This window comes from Solea senegalensis, linkage group LG5 (genome assembly GCF_019176455.1).
Source record: "Solea senegalensis isolate Sse05_10M linkage group LG5, IFAPA_SoseM_1, whole genome shotgun sequence".
NCBI classification, from domain to species: Eukaryota; Metazoa; Chordata; class Actinopteri; order Pleuronectiformes; family Soleidae; genus Solea; species Solea senegalensis.
Window position 1 is genome coordinate 10957086 of NC_058025.1, and position 21191 is coordinate 10978276.

General features: G+C 39.0%; 2 protein-coding genes across 2 annotated transcripts in view; one reads left to right on the top strand and one right to left on the bottom strand.

Moving 5' to 3' along the window:
* Positions 1-17667, bottom strand: part of oxct1a (3-oxoacid CoA transferase 1a) — a 40877-nt gene extending 23210 nt beyond the window's left edge. The window contains exons 1-7 of the mRNA XM_044026980.1: positions 17485-17667; positions 15666-15774; positions 14006-14096; positions 11077-11212; positions 10785-10934; positions 9543-9649; positions 9185-9245 (exon numbers count right to left, since the gene is read on the bottom strand). Coding sequence (XP_043882915.1) covers positions 9185-9245; positions 9543-9649; positions 10785-10934; positions 11077-11212; positions 14006-14096; positions 15666-15774; positions 17485-17589 — 759 coding nt within the window. The 5' untranslated portion in view covers positions 17590-17667. The remainder of the gene's footprint in view (positions 1-9184; positions 9246-9542; positions 9650-10784; positions 10935-11076; positions 11213-14005; positions 14097-15665; positions 15775-17484) is intronic.
* A 161-nt stretch (positions 17668-17828) lies between these two features.
* lg5h5orf51 (linkage group 5 C5orf51 homolog) lies at positions 17829-21147 on the top strand. The gene is made up of 6 exons (XM_044026984.1): positions 17829-18113; positions 18714-18823; positions 19350-19496; positions 19663-19794; positions 19918-20032; positions 20115-21147. Exons 1-6 carry the CDS (start codon positions 18020-18022, stop codon positions 20348-20350), a joined length of 834 nt encoding a protein of 277 aa, XP_043882919.1. The 5' UTR covers positions 17829-18019; the 3' UTR covers positions 20351-21147.
* The last annotated feature ends 44 nt before the right edge of the window (positions 21148-21191 follow it).

Consider the following 21191-nt stretch of genomic DNA (forward strand, 5'->3'; position numbering starts at 1 on the left):
TCCAGTAAACCGACGCTCTGCTACCTGTTATTATTTATAGCTCTATTCCACCAGGTCTGCCTCGGGACTTTCTGAGTTTGCATTTCAGCACAGCTCATTCTCAATAGAGCTGCTCCAACACAGGACACTTAAATTATATTAATTTGCCCTCATAACAATCACATTTCTGTTTCCGAGACAGAAGTGTATCCCCTGTGTGGAAAGTGTTTTATAACAGAAGGTGAGTGAGTGTACATAAAAGGGTTATTTCAGACTAACACGACTGAGATGGAAATCCCACTCTGAATAGTTTGGACTTATTTGTTCAAGCTGGTGTGTATCGCGACTATAATTCATACATATTTACAGGCGGCTTTACTTTTTAACACAGCAGTTCCTGAGCTTTTGAGTCAACATGAGAATTGAACTGAACTGAGATGTAACAGCTCACACGGAGAGGCCTTAATAGAGGATACTTTCCTCCTCTTAAAGATTCTTTGGTGGCGAAAAGCACACGAAATCACATAAAAACATTAAAAGGGGAAAAAGAGAGGAGATAACAACCAAGCTATCATCGCATCCCTGATGACAACAAGGGGACTTACCCATGACAACATAATGCTTGCCCCCGCTTTAAAAACCGGCCCGTGCTCTCCAGTGTAACTGTAACCTTCTTATTCCATTTACATGCAGCCATTCAGGGCAAATTGAATTGAATGTCTCCTTATCACCACTTCATCCGTCAGCACTTAATACTGACTGAGGGGAGTCAATAGCTAAGAGTGGTTCCCATCTTGGTGTTGTCATGGATACACACGTTTTTTGGTCTACAATGGGCTAGGGCCAATCAGGACTGTCAAATGGTTTTAGACTCCGTCTCTGGTTCCCCCGTTCGGGTTATGGTACATTTCTGATGCTTCGCAGTAAAACACGAGGCACTGCAGGATGAGATTGGTAGCACAAGAGAACTGATAAGCTACAGCAGTCCCACACATCCACCCACATCTTTCTCTGGGGGCTTAATCCGTCTTTTGTGAGAATGATGATTTCAATAGACGTGTTCATCAAGCAAGACTGCACTCATCACATTACAAAACCGTAATAAAGTAGGGAAGAGTGTGTGTGGCTCTACAAATATGTGCTATCATCAACTACTTATTTTGTCTCTTTAACCAACATGTGTCAAACAGAGACCCTCCTGAAACCCACCAACAAAAGCAATCCCACCTCAGAGATGGGGTTTCTCCATTTCTCATTTGTTGATATCACACACACACATGGAAACAAACCATGCATTCGGCTCGTCATTCAGTTTCCAATTAGACTTCCAAAACTAAAATCAGGGCACAATAGAAAGCTCATACAATTTAAATGGTCTGTACACATAAAAAGCCTCGGTTCCCTTTCATCTAGGGGTGATGTGTCCTGGCTGCACCCAGCGCTTAGATGTGGTTCGGATAAGAGATTCTACTGTCGAGGGAAGATCAAGCATTAAAATAAAACATTAAAAACACACATAGACAATAGATTGACACGCACACACACGCATGTATATGAGCAGGTGTTTGGAAGTAAGCGCACAGGGACAGGCATTTTCAAATCAATGACATCAGAGCGAGGCATGAAGTGAGCTGGCAGGAGGACAGAGGGATTCAAAGTGCCCTCTGGGGACACAAGCATTTTTTTTTTATTATTATTATTTGTTGTTGTTGTTTTTTCCCAGAGCGTGTGCTTTTTTAAGCTACAAGCTTTGTCATATCACGTTAATCTCAAAGTGATTGGTGCACTATGCGACCAGATTCCTTGAATAAACCGGTAACCGTACTCTTGGACATAGTGTCCCCACTGCAGCTTCTAAACAAGGCTGGAACTACGCCATGCATACATGCAAACGTTTGCTGAATGCAAAAATGGAAATCAAACTTCTACATTTACAGTACCGATCAGGCACCCAGAGCACAATTCTAAAAATAGCAATGACAAAAGTGGTGTACCACAGCTGTGTATTTCCTTTATTTATTTATCTATTCTGACAGCAAGCGCTCTCACATTTGGGATTCATTTCTTTTGACAGACAAACAAGTCTGTGGACATGACTCTGTCCGTGAACAAAAACTAGTACAGAGCTGCTGCAAGATACCGACGTAGACCTGACCTGTTAATGACAGCTGATTTCTGCGATAGATGAGAGAGCGCGTTCGCAGTTTCGTCTCACGTACAGCAGGTGCGTCACAGCAGCAGTGACGTGGCGTTGCACACAGCTGGAGGGTAAAAATGATTCTGCCTGCTGAGAATGATAAAAAAACATCCTGGATGTTTTAACGGTCGACCAAGATTTTGACTGACTGTGACACAAAGGTGCATGTGTGTGTGTGTGTGTGTGTGTGTGAGAGAGAGAGAGATGTTGTTTATGCTACTGGTTACACATGGAACCAATAATCTATCTCTGACTCTGATCATCTGATTTTCAGATGATTGTTTTCTGATTTTCAAAGGTCAAACGTGTATGAGAGTGAAACATTCTGTTGATATTAACGCGAAAATCTTTAAAGGAAGCTTTCAATTTTCAAATGTTTCTTGATCGCCTGGTTAAATATCCTTAATATCACTAATAAGGATTAGGAAAGAGTAATCACTGAACATGGACAGTCTAATAATATGTATGCATAATATTCATCATTTGAAGAGTAAACTAAGCAAATTCATATCACAGTGCAACATTACTTCAAAATGGTAGCTTCTTCTATATTCTCTACCCTGCACGTTGGTGGCGACACAGAAACGGGTCTGTGGCTGGTGCATATGTACAATTCGGCCTTTAAAGTAATCCAAAACTCTGACAATTATGAATACCAATGGAAAATTGGATAATATGGATAACATCAGTGTCATCATCAGTGTGACAAAATCAACATCCAGGTGGCAGGTCGGCCAAAGAAATCTTTGCCTCCTGAGATGAAGAAGTCCATGAGATTGACACATTTGTATTCAAGAGGAAGTCTGGCCAAAGATAAGGGTGGTGGTGGTTTGGTTATTTTATTTTGGATCTTTGAGACAAAGTTTTTTTTAAACAGACCTCATAGAGATGCACCTGAGTAAGAATTTGTCACTTTCAAAGTTTGATAGTAGACCAGATTTACATTTTAAGACAGACGAGCTTCAGTAGCAAACTATAATTGGGGGTAGGTAGTCTCACTTTGATGGATCGTGCCCTATTTTCTTTGGGTGTGTGTTTCACGTATTTGAAAGGCAACAGTCAGGAGAAAGAGATGGTGTAGCTGCAGGCGAGCATGATGACAGTGACACCACACTCTCATTACCCTGTGTATTTATAGCCTCTCCATCTTCCTCCCAGTGAGCGTCCCTGTGTGTGGGCACTTGGCCAGTCTCTGCTGCCACTTTCGGGGCTCAGCTTTGGCGTTATCCCCTAACCCAGAATACCGACTACATGAGCGATAGAGCGTTTCCTCTCAGTGGAAGTTTGCCAAGCCTGTGACAGTCTTCATGGTATCCAAAAAAACTGGGAGACAGCCAACATTACAGGAACGTACAATACTTTTTTTTGCCCCAAATCTAAGTGCACGTTATAATATTTTTGATGGACAACAATTACACGCACAAATCAAATATTAGGCTTTCAAACGGGGCCATCTTCCAACTACTGCATCTTTAAACGGCATGTGGTATTATTCATTGTAAATTCTTCACTATTAAAGTAACTAATACCCAACATTGGCATTGTACAACATTTCAACTAGCTTTTTGGTGGATTAAGAGCATAAAAGAGCATTAATTAATACTTCAAAATCATATCCATGAGCCTACAAATTACGGTCTACCTGTGTAGCATTTACTACACGCAAATTTACCATTTCAAACATTACATATGTACCATGGTCAGTAATTCTGTGAGCCCTTAACAGTGCATTTGAGCTTCCATTCATCCTTCAGTGACCTTTAGTTAACGACAAAAACCTTCACCCTCCATTGTGTCATTGTATCAGTATCAGTCTTATTAGACTAAATGTCAGCAAGGCCCTTGAAATTAATACCTCATTCACACTGGTCAAAAGACCTGTTTCACCAAAGGTTTAAGCAATATTAATAGTGCAGATAAATGGTCCGAAAAATGTGTAAGCTGTAAGATACAGAATGTTAAATCAGTTTCTCTTTGCAGCTCAACTCGAAACTCAGCACTTTGTTGACTAATTCACTGTGATACCGATATTAATGTGTAAAAAGTTATTATTTTGCCTTAAGCTAATAAAATAAAATAAAATAAAAATATTATTTCTCAATAAGGGATAAAATATGTTGTGTTTGTGTACAAAGTGAGTTTTTAAGAAGACTAATATTAGAAAGCAAGGCCAAGGTTATTATAGCAGATTCACGTCCCTATGGAGTGAATCTGAGTGGATTATGACTCCTTTAATTATGATCACGATGATGGCTGTAGCTCACGACAAGCAAATCTCTCCCTGCAAGAAACCAAAAATACCACCTAATGGCAGCTAGAAGAAAGCAAAGGTGTTAGTTTTGTAAATACAATATTTAAATGCTCTCATTGGTATTTGGATATAATCTCGCCCCCATGCTTGACAATGACAATTGTACACATTTTGTGAACGACAGGAAGAAAGGGATCGGCTTTTAAACTCATCTGTCCGTTGATATTACAGCAATTTGCTGTGGTTGCAGTTGTCAAGTGAGCTCTGCAATTACCACCATTTGCTCTGGGAGTGGTTTCAACCCAAAATCAAAAAATGTGACACTGATGACGACTTTGATGCCGTACATTATAGCATGTCAGAAACTACGACTTAGAGGCGTACAAAGCCATTGTAGACGTGTTAGTTTAATAACAAGGGCCTTTAAAATATTACTACATCATATTATTAGAATGATAATTGTTTCGATGTGAATTCAATGCATGTCACCTTCTGACATACGACATGAAATCTATTCAATTAAAGCTAATGGTTACTTTTTCAACACTCTGTCTCTGTACCAATTAGGGTGGCAACTAATGATTACTTTCATAATAAATTCATCTGTTAATTATTTTCTTGATTAATCGAGTGGTCGTTCGGTCTAAAAATGAAAAACAAAAAAAATGTTGATCTATTTCCCAAAGCTCTTAATATTGATCAGTTTTTAGTGATGTCTTTGTTTATTTAAGAAGGTAAAAAATAAGAGAGCTTGTTTTAGTTCCCCCCCAAAAAAACTATCAAAATAGTTGATGGTTTATTTAGTAATCGATTCATTATTGCAGCTCTAGCAGTTGCTCAGGAAGTATTTTCCAAGGGTACCTTGAGTGTTGGAAGGCTGAATTTTCAATGACGAACAAATAAAGGGACTATTTATCATAGCAATGACTAAATGGTTCATAGGAAAAATTTGAAAATCCAAATCAAACATTAAAGATCAGATTGAGGCTAGATTGTAACTGATTGAGTCACCAATGCTTTTTTTCTGTTTCAACAAATGTATAGCAGAGGGGCTGATGCTGAAAGCCCTGCGGACAGACGGCATATTCAATTAGACCTTCAGCCTGGATAAAAGAACAAAACACACAAATATATTTGTCCAATTTAAAAATTGAGTAGTTGAGCACACTGACACCCACACCACTGACATTACCTCGGGAACAGTCAACAGTTAACAGTTAAGCAGACTCGGTTACATTGTGTACCACAATGCACTGGGATCTTTCACAATACCTGTGATAAGAGAAGAACTAAACCAGCTGGATACTGTGGAGCATTCAACAATTGAATAGCCGGCTTTGGTTGCCTAGCAACCATGGCAGGAGCTGGTGATGATCTGGTCATTTTCAAAATGCTTTTGAGTCATCCCGATTTCTGACAACATAACTGCCTCTTTAATGTTCCAATTCGGCACACGGATAGTCAGAGGCAGACTATGGAATGTGCATGAGAATATTGATTTATATATATATATATATATATATATATATATATATATATATATATATATATATACACACATTATATGTTTGTGTTCAACGTGGTCATTTCAGGATGAGGGTTTCTTGTGTAAATTCGAGTCAGGTAGTGACAACTGCAGTGTTGTTGACAGGTTACATGTGCGCTCATTTGAACATTGATGTGGTCCAGAAATGGAGTCACCGGGTTTACTATGCAGAGATCCATTAGCTCTAAATGCATTGCACCCATTCACTGACATAACATCCGTAACAGAAATTGATAGCTGGCAGTTGAAACATAAGGTATTTAAATGTTTAAAAGAAGCTTTAAAACAAAAGGGCCGAGCCACCTCAGGCTGCTACTTAGGGATTACAGCACAAATTATTTAATAAACCATGAGAGGAGTGCGTTTGTGAAATAGAATGTTATTCAAGAGGTTTTTATTTAGGCACCTGCTTTACAGATGGGGGAAGCTCACAAGTATTTATTGGACAGATGGAAACATCATCAACTCTCACAACTGATGAGCCTTTTTAAAAACCAGGACTTGAATCTAATGAGGGCTGATTAAGCTAGTTGTTCTGGCCTATCATGTGGTAAATTGCAGCCAAATGATAGAAACACCTTTTCTTTTTCTTTTCTTTTTTTTTACATTCCACTAGTACTGCCATTCTCCTGCCTCAGTTCCTTGACTTTTTTTTGCACTTTGTTTTAGGACTTAGATTTTAGAACTTAGCCCCAAAACAGCCACCGTGCCCTAGGAGTGCAAAGGCCACTGTGCTTTACTGTGCATGATGCAGCGCACAGGTCTGGGCTGCCATGATGAGGTGCTGCGAGTTAAATGAATGGCTTCAAAAACACACGACCCCATCTGCCGTTTTCCTTTTACAGCCTTAACCTGCACCCGAGATAACAGGGTCAATATTGACAAGTCATCCTCAGATTTATGACGGAGCATGTGCTGAATCCCAAAGACACGTTTATTTTCATGGACAGTTATTGCCTTTGTATTAAGGATAAAAGGTTTTTAATGGGTGTAGCAATACAGACCTATCACTTTATTGTCACCAGTAAGGTAGGCTTAGTCATAGATAATGACTTTCATATCTTACCTGCACTGTTGTAAAGGAATCAATAGACAGCTATGGCGGGACTGGAGAGACTTGCAATTAACACACGCCTACTGAATATTCGCCCTAATACACATTTAAAAACACTATTTTAGTATAATATTTACATTAGCAGCCACATTTATGTGTTATTTCATACAAGAACATCAATTTGGAAGAATATGGAGGAGGAAGAGAGCTCTCTTGTATTCTCCCAAAGAAATAATAATAAATGCTTTTAGTTCCAGTTCCACTTTTAAAAATCCCGAGTGATGATATCAGACTGCGGCACAATCTAATCTGCCCCGCTGCATTAAACAATCCAGTTGAAATGCGGATGACAAGTGTTTGAAAGCACCATTTGTTCTAAGAACTTGAAATGAAATAAAGCAGAGGCATCTACATAGGCTAGGCTGAGAGTGACAGTTCTTTGATACAGTTTTTTAAAGCTAGCAGCAAAACACCAGACAACTTAATTTAAAATTGGATTCATTACAGTTCAAGTGCAAAAGCAAAGCTTTGCTCTCTCAGAATTAAATAATTTGTGTCAGGTTGTGAATGAGTTTTTGGGTGAGTTTAATTGATTGAGATACATTTTCTTTGAAAGAAAATGTACTGAGGCTACACACCTGTCTGGTGTGTCATAAAAAAAAAATACATTGTCGTGGTTTGAATCATGAAGTTTGCAGCAGTAGTAAGTGCTCAGAAGACAGCTTGGGATATCCGTCCAAAGGATCCATATTTTCAACCCGTCAAATCATGAGAGCTCACTTTCTTCCGTTATTTCCCACCAACCTCCACTGACAGAAGTGGAAAGATCATAAAAAGGAAATGCACAATGGAAAGAAAAGCTTTTGTGAATCCAAATGAAGCACGAGTCACACAGCTCTGTAAAAGAAATTGCTTCATTGTCTCATCTGGCATGAGAACACCTTGAGCAGATGACCACTCGTGCCGAAATGTTGACACACACACACACAGTTCACTTTATAATCCAATCAAACAGGCTCGCATCTCATAACGCAGAGCACCTTGTTGGTTGTGCAGAGTATTAGGCATGACGCCAAATAGTTGAATTTAGTGGTTCTGTCATTCTTGATAAGTGGACATTTTGTCCCAGATATTTCTAATCACCAGGAAACTAAATCTCAGGTCTGTGACATAATTGAAAACATGTTTTTTTTAATGAAATTCAGTTTTATGAGACACTTTACATAGGGATTTATTTTCAGCCAGTGCCCTCCCCAGCTCCATGAATCAAACTGTGTTTCTATATGGGAGGTGTGAATGATGATGACGTTTCTGTGTTTCGAGAGAAGAGGATAGGAGTTATCACATTTCTATATTGTTTAATGCTAGACAGTTGGGTTACCAAACCGATAGAATAAGGCTAGGTACGACACAGAGCAGGCAGAACACAGTCATCCTGTTTTCAGCTATACAGATGATACAGATCTATAATTAACAACACCTCAGGTCTAAGAGACATATTCAAAGGAATATTAATCTATTCAAAGCCACATCTTATCTTTTCAGCACACAACCATACAACACCTGCCCTTTCACCCATTAGAGGTCTCACATTTCTGCCACTGACCTTGACTGGGACTAACCTATTTTTCCTGACAGCATCCTTTGAGTGTGATTAGATAGCATCTATTTGAAAAGATCACCGTGTCGGCTGGCTCTACTGGTTATATAACGTATGAATGGGGAACTCAAGCGGCCGTCTACTGTCTTCAAACTATTTTTTATGGTTTTAAAACGGTTTTTATTTTTCATGCTTAAGGTTATTTGTATGTGGGGCAATTTTAGTTTGCGAGGACATTTTGATCCCAGTTTAATTTTGGGAGGTGCTGATATAAAATGACAATTTAGATGTAGTTTAAATATGAAAAAATGTTCATGCTTTCTCCAAAGGTCATTTGTTTGAAGTTAGAGTTTTATATTTATATTTTTGCCTCAAGGGTCTTTCCCAGCTATTTGGGCAGCCGAATAGCCAAAAATCCTTGAACATGAAAGTCTACATATTGAATGAAAACCATTTAAGGGCAGCTGAAGCCTAAGGTTTTTAAAGGGTGATTCCACAGATAAATCTATTTTCCAGTCATACTTTAAAGGATTTGATTGTTGTTGGAAACCACATACCTCTACTATGGTGATTTTGGCCGCCTTGCACATGGGCTGATTGAAGTTCCTGGCTGTTTTTCTGACAGAAAAGAGCAAGAAAGACACAATATTAGAGCAAATGCAGGGTAAGGAGGCATCCAAACATTCATCCTGATGCCCATTTTCTCACAGCCAGTATACGCTGTGTAATTTACTACAGGACAATGCTCTCTTGTGGAGAAAGACTTTACTACATCAAATTTCCACCATTCCCCCTACAGTAACTGAAGCATGTGAAGAACGTTGTGTAAATACAAAAACGAGTTCAAAAGAACAGGTCTAAAACCCAGAGGGAATCAGATAAACCACAGTCAAAAACAATGAATTCAAGAGTCACCTGAACACTATGTTTCCAGCCTTGTCGGCCTTCCATGCCTTGATCAGTGCAAAGTCACTCGTGATGGCCTTTTCCATAATGTAGTGTCTGCCATTGAATTCCCGCACCTGTGATCCATAACAACACAGTTCAAGGTGTAAGTCAGTCATGTTTACACATGTTATGTATACATGCACAATTCAGACTTAAAGCCATAACTGAACACAAGAAAATCAACAGCAAATTCAACATTTACTGGGAAAACGTAAGCTTTCTATGCTCCTGTGCAAAGCATCGTTTCTGATAGTACATGGAACCGACTAGGATTGTCTTGGGGATCAGGGCTTTATTACTCGATTAATCTCTCGACTGTTTTCTCAATGAATTGAACCGTTTATTACATAAAATGTCAGAAACAGTTGATCTGTGTTTTTTCAAACCATGGTGCAATATGTGTTGTGATATTTGGATAGTGATATAGGCCAAAGTGACTTGTGAAATCCACCCATTCGTTGCCAGTGAGATGCATCCGGATTGCTTGAGGTTCTGCTCTGTGTAACATAAACTGTTGTCTCTTTGAAGAGAGCTGTTAGCTGTGCCCAAATATTTTGGCTCTAGCATGTTTACTAGCCTCCAAAGTGAAAATGGCTGTAGGTCTTTGGCCATATATTCACCAGTACACCCTGCCATATCTTGGGCCCTTGCACGGATGAGGAAATGGGGTTGCATAATTGCTTCCTTTCGAGTCTCTTGGTCTGGCTTCATCATTTCAGGATGAAGATTTGCCAAATGGCTCATATTACTCTGCCCTTCTGGCTATACATGATCTGAAGAGGAAGCCAACAGAGTGCAAGAGATGATGGGCTCCCATGGGACAACAATCTATATAGTTCTCACTTCCCTACACTCTGCTCACCGGCGGCTAAAACGAAATCAAATTTTGCCCGGGAGACCTGGACATTTTAACTTTTGAGAACATTCATTTAAAATGTAGTCTTTCTCCACGTTTGTGCTGTGCTCTCTCTCTGTGTGTTAACATCACAGTCATGAAGTCTTTACAATGGTCAGTCCTACGGAAATGTGCTGTGACACAGCCATTATCTTACACTTTTAAAAAGAGTTGACTTTCGCTTCTGTAGGACAGACAACGGCGCTCTGAAAGGAAATACTGGTGGGTAAGTTGGTCACACGAGTCTGTGAATATATCTACAGTCAACTCACGTTAACGGAACTTTCCACAGTGAGGGAAGACCGCACACTCACCTCTCTCTTCTCACTGGCGATTGCAATCTTGCCATCTTTGTTGTACTTGATGGGAGACCCGCCCTCTTGAATAAGTGTGCCATAGCCAGTAGCGGTGAAGAAGGCTGGAATTCCTGCACCCCCAGCCCTGATCCTCTCTGCAAGAGTGCCCTTTGGAGAAGAGGAAGGCTGATTAACAGGCAAGTATTAACAATAAAGCGAAAAAAGAAACGTCACGACTGGTGAATATGTGCAGGTATTACTTCGTTATCTATGTGGAAATTCATATAAATCAATGGGTGTTCTGACAAACCTGTGGCGTCAGCTCCACTTCCAACTCCCCTGCCAGGTACTGTCGCTCGAACTCTGCATTCTCTCCAACATAGGAGGAGATCATCCTCTTTATCTGCTTGGTCTGGAGCAGCAGGCCCAGGCCAAAGTTATCCACTCTAATGGAAATATACACACATTACTAGTGACTTTTAGGCAGGCCACACACCAAGACAAGAGCAAGGCTTCATTCTGTATGTTTTATTACTTAAAAAGACAGTTTTCTTCCCTTTTTCTGCCCTGGTCTTTGACCATGAACTTCTACAATCCGAGGTGGCAGCTGGGCCGAATAAAAATTAATTTTTATCCTGAATAATGGTAGCTTGTTGAAATTACCATTAATCTATGAAAGCACAGTCTTCCTAAAACCTCATGAAAAAAAGACATAGCTGCTTTGTACAGTTTATTATCAAGTGAAACTAGATATCACGATATCTCAAGTGGGTTTATCTATCGTGTCACACCGCAATCAACTCCAGTCAATTTTCAACATGCGTTTTATTTTTTACAAGCGCTAAAATTAAAAAGAACAACAATAATAATAATAATAATAATAATAATGATGCATGTTGTGCGTTTATGTAAAAGCATGTGTCCAAAACATCCAAACTCTACTGCTGCTCCCTCTCTACTTTTAATAATCAGAGGAAAGCTGTTTGTGTCCTAAAATGATGACATTCAACAACCATTGCTGTAATCCCAGGTCAGGTGACACAATACTGTATCTAGGCCAGGTGTGTCAAGATTACCTAAAAACAAACAGAAACATTAGTTTCTTGACTTTTTAAGGTTTTTGGCAAGTTTAATATAATGTAGACATTTTGTGATTACAATATACAAATAGTGTGAATGGTAAATGATTGATAGCTAAAGTCAACTTTTAAAATAAAATCAAGTGGACAGATTTGCAAATCAAGAAGTTACAGAGGTGACAACAGACCTTTTATATCTTTTATGCCATTATATTGCCATTCATATTTGAATGGCAAGAGTATCACACGCATATTAAACCAGTTTTTCAAACCTTAACTACAAAACTGCTTCAGGCATTCTGCAAAATATTACAGATAACGAAAAATTTAAGAGCACGGTATTTTAACATATTTCTTACACTGTTTGATGTGTAAACAAAGGTAATGTGTCTGACAAACTTCAACATTGAGCGGGGGTAGATGGATGCACTAAACCTACCATTGCGTTGTCTAAAAAACAATAATTCAACTCTTCCGAACAATTTTGCTGTGTTGGAAAATGCTTTAAAACTATACAGAGGTGACAATACGGAACACTGTTTTTGAATGGTTACAGTCTTGCCTCACAACGTCTGTCTACAGAGGGAAAACATTCAGGGGGGCAATGTCCACACATGTCCACGTACATGTGTCACAAATCAATGAAAACCAAAAATCAAAGTCTGCAAGAAAAGTCAAATGAATTGCGTATTGGGACTAAAACAACCCCTGACACAGAGAAATGTGTAACTTTCAAAGACGAGTCTTAACTTTACTCCGTGTAATATACACCGATGATGATGGTCTGCCACAACAATAAAATGGGTAACTGTTTCAATGCTGTGACAGAGCAGTGTATGAGTGCCTACACAAAGTGAAAGTCACTTTTTAATTTCCGTGGTGTATTAGTTGATCCTTAGTACTGGCGTCGACGTAAAAAGATACTTGTAGAGTTTCCAGAGCAGCATCAAGTTTTTTTTTTAGTCAGTGAGGTAAGGTTTTAGTTAGCGGCTCAAGTTTCAGTCTTGCCGTGTAAACAAGTGAAGTGGGCTTTAATTATCAAAGAAAACATGATCACTGAAGCTTTTCCAAGTATGCAAAGGAGATGTCAACAATACATTGAAACTGTCTTGGGAAAAAATTAAAGGCTCAAGTGGTCAGTGTACGGTCGATACATGTGTCTGTGTCTGTCTGGAGTGTAGCTAGAGCCAATCCTTGCTGACATCAGGTAAGAGGCAGGGCAGATCCAGGGCTGTTGCCAACCTGTCTGTCATACAGTTACACATAATGACAAACCACCATTCACAATTTAGAACTTACAGGCACTGATTAACCTGAGCACTAGGTCTTAAGCTGTTGGCAGGAAGCTGGAGTAGGTGCGGAAAATCAATACAGGCGAAGGGTGGACATGGAAACTCCACACTGACAGGCCTTCGAGCTGTGCAGTGACCGCTCTAACCACCGCACCTCTGTGCAACCCAGTATACGGTTAAGTGCTTCAGTCTTCAGAAGTCACACATATCATTTAGTTTGAGAAACTACATCACTTGGAAATGGTGTCCATATGGCCAACTCTTTGTTAAGTATGTAATAAAAAGACTGAACGCATAATCAAGGGCATGGAGGTCAAAATCAGCTGAACGCAATGCGCCAAAGGGTAAACATGCAGGTATTTCTCCACATTTAAGCACCTGGGCACTATGTACATCTTTTATTTGTGCCAAATAACTTATCTAAAACCAGTATCTGGACAATTTCACAGGCCAACAGTGCCAGTTTGAAGATGCACAACAAGGTCAACAAGTAGGTCTGTGAAGAGATGAAGAGACACACTCCATCATGATGTTGTTTTTATAAGCACTTTGCAAGACCTTGATATTTAAGTGAGACTTTAATTCAAGAATAGCTCACCACCAACTGACCCCAAAAATGCTGATGTTAGGGTCAGTTGAAACTGTATGTATAACTAGTTAGGTAGGGTATATATTAATTTCATTTTAACAAATAATGAAAATGTAAGTTTTATCCAAATTTGATCATAAAAGTCTCCAAAAAAGGTCTATGGAAATAAATGGAGCATTCATCCTCTACTGTAAAAAATGACATATGGTGTGATACAGAAATAGACATACTAAGTTATTACTCCATAACGAGCACAAACATACACAGACACAGTCTTACCCTGCATTGTTGCTGACTGCAGTGAGACCCTTCACACCAATCTTCAGTAAACTGTTGATAAGATTCTCTGGGATACCACATAATCCAAAGCCTGGGTAAGAACACAGAGAAAAAGTGATGCAAAGTGAACAAAAGCAAGCCATTTGGGAGGCTGTGCCTTGTTGCCCCTGTGAAGTAAAAAGATGTTTTTTGTGTAAACTCAATGCAGTTTCGTCTGTGTACAAAGCTACTTCAGGCATTTGAAGATTCAGTTAAAAGTAAACAAAATGAACTGAACATTGTTGTTTACTTGTGTTGCATGTGCAGCCCAGGAGATGAGACACGGTGACAGACAGACAATACAAAACACCAAATCACAAAGCTTCAAAGCAACAGGCTCAGAATTTGGAAATTACTCTTTCAAGACTTGGTCAGACTCAGACTCCCAACAATAAACTAGATTAAATTAAAACTTAGAGGAACTGAATTAGCACACACAAAACTTTAATGTTCTATATAATCAATGTAATGTAATGTAATGTAATAATGTTCTTTATTTTTATTCAGAAATAACACTCTCTGTTAATGATCCTTTGTACCACAATCATAACATATTATGCAGATGTCCTTCTCCTTTTTTTTTATTTTAAACCCTACCTACATCTGTGCTGTGGAATCAGGAAGAGGATTTCCTCTCCGACAGCTCAGACAGGTCAAAGCTGCATTTGCACACCAGGATGTTTTCACAACAGCGGTGTTTCAGCGATGCAGCCTCTGCTGCAGCAACATTGCTTTTAAACAGGCTAATATTTAAGCTTGGGTTTTTACGTTAGGTTTAGTCCATCTTGAGTTTTGAGGGGCATTTACTCACTATTTAATTCAGTAACTTCCACTCCACTCAGTGTGTTTGTGTGTCTTGTGCTCGCGCACAGGTAGTGTGATAAAAGAGAGAGAAATGTGCTACAAACTGCAGTGTCGCTGCAAATGATTATTAGAGGAAACACTGAGACTGGTGGATGCAAACATTTATCGCAGCTCAAACAGATATGTATATCACACATGTTGACATCGCAATGGCAGTAAACTTAGAATATAATATATTCTAAGTTTACCGCCAGGGCTGCACAATAATAAACCTGGAAAAACAGGTGCAAGTAGCATAATAATCAGGGACCCTACCAAAGAGAATCAGTGCCAGTTATGATATTATAAAAGTTAGTGTGACCTGTACAGTTAAGTCAGGATCTCAAAAGATATTACAAAAATGTAGAAAAAAAAATCTTGCCGACCTTTACAAATGACACAGGAAAACCCAAAGTTCAATAACAGAGTAAACCTTAGTAATTCAAATCCTGTGTATATATCGTGTTGACATTTCTAATAATGTAATGAGTGGAGCCAATTTCTGCATATCTGCTCTTCCCTGCAGGCAGAAGTGTGACACAGTGGAAAAAACGCTTTGCAATGTCACAATGAACTTGACTAAAAATACTAGCTGTGGAATTTGAGTGCATGACTGTGTGTGGATCATAATCAACCAGCATGTCTGCCGGAGTCCAGGCTTTCTTTACTAAACAATGGTCACAAACATTGCTGGACAGCTAGTTATAATGAGTTTAAAAGAATTGCTTTTGGTTAAGAACAGCACTAATGAGGTGTGTATCTAACCAGTGTGTCTTACCTCCCACCAGGATGGTAGATCCATTAGGTATGTCTTTTACCGCCTCTGTGGGATCGGAGTAGAACTGTGAACTTCTCTGGTTGGAGGTAGAAAAGTTGCAACCACAAGTCTGCAGAGTTCACAATAAAAGGCATGTCAAACTTTGGAAAACAATTGTTAATTTAGTTTCATTAAAACGTAAAGCGTTTTTCAATGAATACTGAAAATGGAAGTCCTGGAAAAGATGCCTGAGGGCTGCTAGAATGAGTAGATTAAACAGATGATCTAGTTTATTCAGATGAAGAATGGAAAGATAAGCAAAACTGCACCGCAAATCCTACAACAAAGAGAGGAGCTTTGGCGTGATCCGAAGCCAGACCAAAGAAGTTAACTGAGGGATCAAATCTAAACTCTTCTCTGTCAACAGAAAACAATAGAAATTATACCAAATTTTGACATTCTGTTGTGTTTTACTCCAACTTTGATAATTACACTCAGTACTTTTGTTATTACTTTTTTTAGAATGTGATTTCAAATCTGTGACACTGAGAGCAGATGTTAGAACATATTGCCATTATTTTTGACAGACATTGTGACCGTGGTACCAATAGTAATTGGATATAATAGTTATTTAAATTTTATATAATTCCAATAACTATAATTTTGCATCTTTTGCAACTGACATTTTCAAGAAAAAATATACTCAGTAATGATGACTTGATATTTTTTAGCATCTGTAAACAAACAAAACAATTTACTCATCTAAAGAGTACAGCAGCTACAATGTTACTGTTAGTGCTACTAAGTAATTTTCCACTCATCCCCTAAAGAACATACATTTAAACAGACTTCTATATTTGTTCCATATGAGCAAAGTCACAATGAGACCAGTTATATAAACTCAGTAATATCTTGAAATGCCTGAGGTTTGTTTTGACAACATTGGGTGCTGTGTGATGTCAAATGGAAAGTTATAACACATGATCTCTTGACCTGAGTTTAACCAATCTACATCTGATACATGTGTTCCAATACTGTCAACATAACATTGTTTATTTGTTTGTTCATTCGTCAGCATGCAGATCTTCAGAGGCCAGGGTGGCCATGTTTAAATAGGGCTGATTTGGGTGATCAGCTGTTAAACTTTTAATATTTTAAAGGGTCCAGTTCTTATAAGTGCAAAATCACTTGTCTGAAGTGTTTTTCATTATCCCAGAATGAGCCTTTTATATTTATATCAGGAGCTGGGTTAGCTCTATTGAGTAAACTCAATGCAAGCTCATATCCCCCAATGATATAATAATATAGCATCATTATATTACAATAACAATATTCATGACAATATTCCACAGAATTTAAAAATAAGTGTTTGTTTTAATATGGAACAACAATAAAACGAAAGTGCCTTTGTTTGGGCTGACTTTATTGCGCGTTTTGATTCGTCAATGGGTAGATTTTCTGACGCAAACCTGGCAACCCTACTTGTAAATTCTTACTACAACAGGAAACACCTGTGTGTTGCCACCTGATTCCAACGCCTGTGCGGGTTTGCAGGTGGTTATGGAATAAAGAAGTGAATTCCGCCACAACAACACAAGTCTATACAGCGTGTCAAACCCATGCACAAATTACCAACGCAAAAGATCGAGGACAATTACACATATAATCCGAATGTTTACAATAAATGAAGGTAATTTAGGGTCGCATTTACTTTGAAAAGTTGAACAACAACGAATGTCAACGCTTAATAAGAAGACAACGACCTTTCAATCGTAACCCTGTGTGTTTTTGTAATATAATCAATCGACCCTCGTTTCCAGAATAACGTTTAAACACTGACCTTGGTCAACTGAAGGAGAGCGAAGTTTGATTTGCTTCTACGTGAACGTGGAAGACTTCTGAGGAATAAATGTTCCGCTCTGCATAAAGCACCGAAGGCCGCCATGTTTGAGAACTAACACACACACACACACACACGCTGGTTGATGATGAGCAGATGAGCGGGGTGAAAGCTCCAGTCGATAGAAATACCGACGCAGTCACACAACAAACGGTGCTGCACACACACAGGGCAGTCAGCGACACGACGACATTGGCTGGTTTGTTGATGTGGGCCGGGCTAGCACCAGGAAAGACAGGGAGCAATAGTAGGCTCGGCTAAAAGCTAATAAAACATTAACCCCTTCACTTCAACTGCGCGTTTACAATGTCATTGGCTTGAATTTGAATCATTTAGCCATGTTTTACTGGCCAAAGTTACTTGTGAAATAAGTAATGATGGACAGCGACAGCTCAGTGTGTGCAGCAATAAAACACAAACGACATCTGGGAGCACGTGAGTAATCCCTCGTTCACGTGACGAATAGTTTTTAGTCATGGCCGACGACTACAGGCGACAAGGGTTGGAGTTGGAGAGAAGGATATTTGAGTTGGACATCAAGTGCTCTAGTCTCAGAGCTGAGAAGCAAGGTAAACATCAGCGGTAGTGTTTGTTTTTGTGTAGTGGTTAATATGTGTGGCTCGCGCGCGTACCTAACCCTCCCCTATAATATGTTAGCCAACTAGCAGGCTAGCTAACGTTATCCAACCATAGGCTGCAATCATAACAACAACAGCTGCTGTCTGGTGAAATGTCGCTTGTTCACAAATGCTTCTTACTCCAGCTGTAAAGTCACATGGTGGGAAATGTTAACTTAAACCTGTGCGTACGCAACATATACTCACTTGTCGGTGATTGGATATACGAGTTAACGAGTTAACTGCTAGCGTTAGTTCGCTAATGTTAGCTAGAATGCTTTGTTGTTGACAAACGTTTTGCTGACCACAAAACAACATTCCACGTAGTACCATGTGAACCAGAGCTGTCTTAGTAACTGTGCAATTTCCAGGTCGAATCCCAAATGTATTCTTGTTATTGTATGTCAACTATACGAGGCGTTTGTAGTATTTGGTAACACATCAATAGTCTACATCATTACCTTAAATTGTACAACTTTGAGGACTTTATGTTAATGTCTTGGTAATTTGTTTACGTATGGTGTTTTTTTTGTTTGTTTTTTTCTTTCATAGACGATGACTATTTACAGAACGCGTCAGCCATACTAGACAAGTTGAAAAGCCATTTCAGACAAGGAGGGGAAAGTAGCAATCTTTCCAAGCTGCTTCAGGATTATACGCAGGTAATCAATCATATCTAACTTTATTATCTGTTGCATGCTGCAGTGTATGATCAAGTGCAACTTTTAGTATTTAAAATTTGGAAAATGATATGTAGCTGTAAAAATTCAAGACATGAAGACATGAAACAAGGATCGATGTAAAGTGTTATTATAGTGGATAGGTAGGTGCAGAATAAGAGGTGGCTCTCTTGATGATAAGTTAAATATTGGAGCATTCCAAACATTTTACAGAAGTTAATTTTAGACTTTTTGACTTGAATCTGATTTTAAGTAGTAGATTTTTTGGGGAAAATATTAAAGTAAAGGTAAACTTAAATGTCAGTTCCATCCATGTACAAGACACAGAAGAACTGAAATAACTGTCTGTCAGCCCCCTACAGTGTACCCTGGTAGTAAATAAATTAATTGTTCATGATCAGTCAGGGAATATATATTTGTCTCGCTTCCTATGTTAATTTGACTGGCATTTTGTAGTGAGTTGTATTCATCGTTGTGTATCGGTTTGTATTTCTCTTTCATCTTTTAGGTGATCCTAGACATCACATTTTATGAAGAGAACAAACTGGTGGACCAGGAGTTTCCTGAGGACTGTTCGCCATTTAAAATTCAGCAACTGCTGCAAGACCTGACCGAGCCAGAGGTTTTGACAGGGAGGCTAGCACCAGCGCAAGAGGTGTGTATGTCAAAAACATTTTGGGTGATGGTGATATAACTTTGTCTTGTTCTGTTCCATGTCATCAATAAAGAGCTTTCTAAGATGACAGAAAGCATTACTGTACAGTATAGTGTCAGACAAAAAAAGGGAAGACACCACTCTTCATGTCTGTGGTCTGTGATAGGTGCAGTCCCTGTTGGGCTTAGAGCTGTTGGAATGCCTCTATTGGAGACGTGGAGCTCTGCTGTACATGTACTGTCACACCCTTCATCAACGAAAGCAGTGGATCAAGAAAAACAAGGACACATTCCTTAAGGTACCCCACTGTGAAAAGATATAACTAGAATCATTAAGCTGTAGTTATAAGAATAAGATTTGTTTAATTGGCATTTGGTGTGTGACCTAATGGTCGTCTAATTCCAACTATATTCAAATCCAGTGTATTCAGGAAGGTGTGCGTTACTTGATGCGGATGCTGCAGGTGAGAAACTCTGTGAAGCTCAACGATGGGGTAGTGCTTCATGACACTGCTACAGCAGGCTTCTTATCTGAAGGTAAAAATCTTAAGTATTTAAAATTGAATAGCAAATCTGAAGTGTTGATCTCCAATTGATCATACTCTCTATCTTCAACCAGGCATCTTCTCAGACACACACCTGCTGACAATGATGTACATTGGGGAAATGTGTTTCTGGGCAGTTAAGTACGAGGACTGCAGCGCTGACAGTATGGACCGGAAAGAAGATCGCCTTCAGTTTCGGGACATTGGCACTCAAATTCTCAACAAATATGTGCTTGCCTGTGAGGGCCCTCTGCAGGGTCAGGGTTGGAACACAGAAAATGCCAAGGAAATCCTTAGTATTTTACAGTGAATCTGTTAAAGTTGCCCCCAGACACAGATCTAATTTCAGTGTTCATTAGTGTCAACCCTAAATAAAAATTGAACCCATCCGGTGGGGTGTAATGTTGTGGAAGGTTGAGGGAAGGCACATGGAGTATGTGAAGAAATTAGTCTTTCGATCAGTGTCTACTGGCAACATCATCCAATGCCAAATGGCCCATGGCCAAAGCACATCAATGAGAAAGTAAAGGAGAGGAGGTGTAAAACTGGCAGGTGCTGCAGAGGAGGCTGTTGAGTAATTATTTGCCCTGTCCTGCTGAAAAAGCAGTTATCATCCTGATTACAGACTGTTGACTGGGGCACCTGCTTTGCTCTAAGAATGTCATTATAAATATATTAATATAAAAAAGTTATTAATGAAATTGACATTTTTTTTGATTCCTTTTCTAAAATATTGTTACAAGTTTTAAGATAATCCAGCTGGAAAAGAGACATTGCACAGTAACCTTTTATTTATTTTGTTTTGTTTCCATTTTGTTATGCTTTTAATATAATTTACAGATACCTTAAATATGTGTGTATGAACTACACACACGAGAGGCAAAGTGTTGACAATGTATTCATGACCATTTAAAGTATGTTCAGATTTGTTCATGTACCAGCTTTGTAATGAGCCACTTGTATTCCCATCTATTGCAAGTTCAATTTTTCTGCCTCTTGAGTATCTTTGATAGTATAACTATAAGTAGAGACTGTGTTGTTTGGATGAAAATCAATTTCTGTTTTTTAATGTCCTTGGTGACAATAAACACGTCTGTTGTTTTAAAACGGCAGTTAATTTTGTGAAACTACAATACACAAAGAAATGACAG